Source organism: Rattus norvegicus, chromosome 17 (assembly GCF_036323735.1).
Source record: "Rattus norvegicus strain BN/NHsdMcwi chromosome 17, GRCr8, whole genome shotgun sequence".
NCBI classification, from domain to species: domain Eukaryota; kingdom Metazoa; phylum Chordata; class Mammalia; order Rodentia; family Muridae; genus Rattus; species Rattus norvegicus.
Window position 1 is genome coordinate 92,827,171 of NC_086035.1, and position 5,597 is coordinate 92,832,767.

A 5,597-nucleotide genomic window follows, 5' to 3' on the forward strand; every position below is an offset into this window, starting at 1 on the left:
GTGGGTTCAGATACACGAGTTCATATAGTGTTCTTCTTGCTCCAGAGTGGAATATAATGTGCTTTCCCACTCAAATTAGAGAGGAAAAGGTTGTCTGTCCTAAGAGAATTTCCTGTAGCTCAGGGGATAAAGCACATGAGAAATATGTATGTGATCACAATGGTGGAGAACTATAGGGACATGCTGTTAAACTCAGCACATATCACTGCAGGATTACTATGCCAGGATCCTTGATGTCCTTTGAACAAATTAAGAGAGACATTGGGTCAGAGGGACCCTCCATGTCAGTCATATGGTATTCTGTAAACCTCATGCTGTGGAAGATGTTGATACAGTCTAGTTAAAAAGAACACAGGAGATGATATCTTAACAAATGTAACAGTAGGAGGGACAGGGAAAGCTTCCCAGAAGCTCTCACAAAGGAATTGCAAGGCTGTTTAACTGGGCATAAAAAAGCAGTGTGCAAATTCTCAGGTTAATGAAAGCAGCCTGGGTAGATTTATCCAGTGGAATGCATACTCCAGTGGAGGCCTGAAGCTGGCATGAGCTAGGGCCACACCAGTTTGCTTCTCCGACATTAAGTTGTTCTTTTGACTCTGCTCATAACACCTGTCCCTCCTCCTTCGAGGAGGCTGTGACACAGGTAGGAATCCTGTTACACATTTGAAAGTTGGCCTTGAGGGAGCAAACATAGAGAGGTGAGTAATTACAGGGCAGAACTGGTGAGAGAGAGAGGGCACAGCTGCCTTGGGAGTCACTCCACAGTATGGGTTTTGTAAGCTTTACCCTGAGTTGGGTCTGAGAACTTAAGCAATATAAACTGTGATATCTTTTGCAGGGCAGTGGGGAAGGGTGACGGTCTGGTCAAAGTTTGACAGGACGATTCCCTTCACAGGAGACATACAGGCCTCATATTCAACCTGGGAACCCATTTTAGCTCAGGTCTGATGGGCTGACTAGGGAGACTTTTCTGAGAAGTCTACTTCATGATGAAGACCATGTTCTCTGCAAGAAACAGGAAGCAAAGAACAGTACAGTCCCACAGAACAATCTCTGATATTTACCTATGCTAGAAGAGAGGGCAGAGGGCTACTGATCCACTGACACTTTTAGGGCACTGTTCTACTTCATCCCTCCCTCCTGAGCAAGACACAGTGAAAAGGCAGGCCTTCCTGCCTGGGGCTTTACCTGGAGAGACCTTGCTGTGGTGTGGAATGCTCTTCCTCTGGAGAAGGGGCCTGCAAGCACACAGGACCTGGACGTCTGGCCTGGCTCCTCTGAGACTGAATAATCTTCAGCCAGGCCAACCCCCACCACTGGCTTAAAAGCCATGGAGCTGAGGCTGCTGTTCTTCAGGACTTGAAAAGAAAAAGACACAGAAAAGAGGCTCTTGGTGTCTGAAAAACAGAGAACTTCCTGTGCTTTCCATAAAGAGTCATAGCACCCCACTGGTTGTCTTAGGACTCTCTGCCCCATTTGGGCATGCCCCCACCTCCCTCTCGTCCTGCTTTAATCAGTGTCTCTGATTCCCCTTATGACTCACGAAGCATCAGATCACCCTTCAGGGGTTTCTATGGACTTAATCCTTCTGTAGTTACAGGATGTCAAGTTTCTGTGTGCCTCAAGGACCATCCTCATTTGTCACAAAGGACAGGAGGGAATATGGATGAAATGAATGAGGACATGCACCCACCTGGTCCTGTGGGTGACACAATGTTCTCCTCTCTTCCTGAGAGCCAAGTTATTGCAGGAGACTTGATTTTCCGATGGTGGTGGCAGACAGCAGCACAGGTTTCGAAGGCTTCTACTAATTGTCTTTTTAAACCCCTTCCAGTGGTGATGCCATCCCCGACGGGAAGCTGGGCAAGGCACTTGTGGCTGGCCACTAGTGACTGTATCTTCATGATCCATGGCCTCTTCGTTGATGAAGGTGTTTTCGTCAACGATTGTCTCTCTCTGCCAGGTATCTCCAGAGCAGCCTGCAAGGCTTATCCCCTTAGGTGTCTGCAGTGATGCACAGAAATCATGTGGTGGTATGAAGGAGGACACATTCCTGTCTGCTGTAGTGGAATAGGTGTATTGAAGTCGAGGTGACTGGATATGTTCAGTTAGACTACAAGACAACACAGTCTGAGAATGTCTTCCTGATTTGCAGCCTGTTATCCTTGAATTCTTCAGCTATAGGATAGTCGAGGAGGTCGAGCTGGAGAGTGTTGGTCCTTGTTTGCTGGTAGCCCACATCATGCCTTCTGACAACCTTCCTGGAATTCTTCCTATCCTCGTTCTCCCGCATATTGGATGAATGTGAGGACAAAGTGAAGGAGGAGAGAAGAGGTCCCTTTCTCTTAAGAAAACGAGGGAAGGAGTGAAGTTCTTCTAGACCTGACTCCACTTGGTGGTGTGTGCAGACTTTCCTGAGTGGCTTGTGCTGTTGAATCAAGTATGTTGCCAGCACCTCGTTGATATTTTGGTCTATCAGAGACTCAGTGCTTTTCTCAGGTGTATGCCTCATGACTCTCATGGCTTTGATGGTGCTAGGACTTGGTGTTCCTGTGAACGTCTGTATGGATGTCGGTGGTGAGTAGGCCTGGCTGTCTTTGATCATGGGGCGCATCATAATTTGCTGGATGCTGGGCCTCCTGCTGGGATTTATCATCAGCATTTCCACTATAACATTGAAAATATCGTTGGCAACGTGAGGCGGAATGCTGAAATTGGCTGAACTGATTTGTCTCCTCACCTCTGCAAATGACTTGCCTAGGAAAGGCAAGTGCCCAGTCACCATGAAGAAGAGGAGGACACCTACACTCCATACGTCAAATGGGCGGCCCTCATATTCCTCAGCTTCAAAGAATTCTGGCGCACAGTATGGCAGCGTGCCACAGAAATCAATCAGCTTCTGCCCAGGAAGTGTTTTAGCAGCTAGGCCAAAATCACAGAGCTTGGCATTCCACCTTCCGTCTATCAAAATGTTGTTGGCCTTTATGTCTCGGTGGACAATATTATTGTCATGGCAGAATTGTACTGCCTCTAATATCTGTCTAAACATTCTTCGGGCCTCCCACGACTTTAAATATCCACATTCCCGGATTCGGTCCAGTAGGTCTCCCTGAGAGGCATGCTCCATGACCAGGTGGGTGGCCTCTCTTGTCTGGACCACTTCGACCACCTTGATGATATGAGGATGGCCCAGGGACTTTAGAATGTCAACTTCCCTGCTCATCACTGAGGAGCACTTCTCGGTGTTCTTGAGAACTTTTATAGCTACACAGGTGAGGGTTGGGACGTGGTAGGCCATTTTTACCACTGAAAATCGTCCCCTTCCCAGGGTTCTTATGATCTTATAGTCAGTGGTAAAGTTCTCGATGGAGTCCCGGCTCTCTGGGTCCTGCTCCATGATCAGGCCCTCCTTTATATGGCTAGAACCAAACTTGTAATGAGAAATAAAACAGACATTTAAAATCAGGCCCCAGAACATGTTGATACGCTCAAATTCCTACATTAAAGATATGAGGAAAAAAAAGCTCAGACAAACATCAGACAATCTAGCCATGTACTTTATATACTGGGAAGGGAAGGACAAGGACCTACTGCAAAGGAGCAGATGCAAAATATGACATAGAGGCAGTTGTCAGGCACCAACTGCAAACTGAGAGAATCCTAGATACTAAAAGCCACTAAATTGGAAAAGCTCACCATCCTCTCTCCTGATCTCAGCATTCTCTTTGAGTAGAGGCATCTAGAATATCAGCTTCAAGAGAAGGTGTAAAGAGAACAGATCCCCGAAAACCCATACTGTGCAGGATGGCGATCTGCTTCTGGAGTTCCCAAATTTGGCTACTCAGGCTATGGACCTGTAGGTGGTTCTCAGAACACAGGTGCCCACAGCTACCCTAACTCCAGCTCCAGGGGTTACGACACCTCTCGACGCTAAGCGCACCTATAACAGCACACTCACAGGTGGTATACACCACTTAAAATGGTGATACAAGTCTTTCTATATAATTTTATTAACATGAGCTGTCAGGTTAGCAACGGAATCAGATTTCGGGGAAGTGGAACTATAGACAGGTATAGAGAGATTTTATTTTCTTAAACAACTGAGTTATGCTATGTGAATATGTTATTGTACCAATCCTAGGGATGGTATGAGAGACTCTCAACCACCTGTAACTCCAGACCCAGAAAACCCTACTCCCTCTTCTGACCTCCACAGAATGCATCTGGGATATGGTACTCAAGGCATATGTGGACGCAAAACTGTCATACATATGAAGTGAAAAAATAGAATACTCTAACTTAGCAAACAAACATAATTTAATAAAACGTGAAATAGAAGATAATAAAAAACATGGAAATGTAAATGCATAACTCAAGCCAGCAAATACAGAAACCAAAGTCAAAAAGAGCCAGTTGAAGTGTCCAAAGTTGGAGAAACTCACTGTGTCAGGGTCCAACAGCTCCTGAATGTCCAAGTCTAATTTCTGTGTCTTCAAACTCTAATTTCTTTCTAGCCAAGCAACAGCTTCTGTACCTGTAAGGACAGAATGCAGCCTCAATCAGAGCTGTAAGTAGACAGGTGTTATCCATTGTCACAGGGTTCCTTGGGAGGTTAGAGCAAAGAGCAGCCAACACTGTGGCTAGGCACGGTCCATTGCTTCTCCTCTGCTTCTGTCTCCATGGACAGGAAGGCTAGTCTTGGTCATTGGAGAACTAGAGGGCAGGTTTGACTCAAGAGTCTGTCCCCAGTGTTACCCAGTGACCCATTTCTTCCTACTTGTCCCCCTGCCCAAGGACCATAATTAACCCCAAATTGCACCACCTAATGGGAACAATGTTCAAACACTTAACACTCCATCTTTAACAAGGACACTTTTGTCATTAATAATCAAACAAGGAATCCTGAGAATGACAATGGACGCCAGAGCTTTGGCACTCCAGTTTTTAATGGATTCTGATATTCAATGGCAAGTTGATGGACATTGTCTTGCTTTTCACATGGACCCCAGACTTCATAAGTTTGTAATAATTCATGTCCATATTCAGTGTATTCTATTTACTTTTTAAACCCCGACAAGTGGTTCCTAAAGGATTGTAAGTCCTGACTACCTTGATTGTTGTGACAAAATGCTGTTATTCATTGCACCCCTGGGCATGAGACTACCATTTGTGGGGCTGAGAGGAATATGACACCATTAATCCCATATTGCCTGCCCTCAGGCTTGAGACTTCTGACCAAAGCTCAAGATCTAGAAACAGTGAGCTGATATGTTCCAAATGATCAAGTAAACACCCGTAAGCCAGGAACCTATAAACAACTGATGTAGTAGATGCCTTGTTCTGGAACTCTGGGTCCTTCTGCTCTCAAAGAAAATGCCTTGTGTTTGACCTTCAAAACAACAGAAGTTGATTACTTGTGCATCAGGATGTTAGCAAGGCAAGGACAAGTACCCAACAAATTAATTATGTACCAAGGCTGCTTTCTAATTCTAACTGGCCCTGTGTATGTATTTCCAGAGGGTCAAGAAAAAGTATGAGATCAGTGTATCTTTGGTGCAGGTGACATGTTGTGCCCTGTAGCAGTTTCTAGTATATCC

At 45.5% G+C, this 5,597-nt stretch overlaps 1 protein-coding gene across 1 annotated transcript; it reads right to left on the reverse strand.

The window, feature by feature from the left end:
- Nucleotides 1-1,050: 1,050 nt before the first annotated feature.
- LOC120097771 (sperm motility kinase X-like) lies at nucleotides 1,051-4,599 on the reverse strand. Its single transcript, XM_039096257.2, has 3 exons — nucleotides 4,443-4,599; nucleotides 1,694-3,430; nucleotides 1,051-1,358 (listed from the first exon to the last, which is right to left on the reverse strand). Exon 2 carries the CDS (start codon nucleotides 3,395-3,397, stop codon nucleotides 2,114-2,116), a length of 1,284 nt encoding a protein of 427 aa, XP_038952185.1. The 5' UTR covers nucleotides 3,398-3,430; nucleotides 4,443-4,599; the 3' UTR covers nucleotides 1,051-1,358; nucleotides 1,694-2,113.
- Between the last annotated feature and the right edge of the window lie 998 nt (nucleotides 4,600-5,597).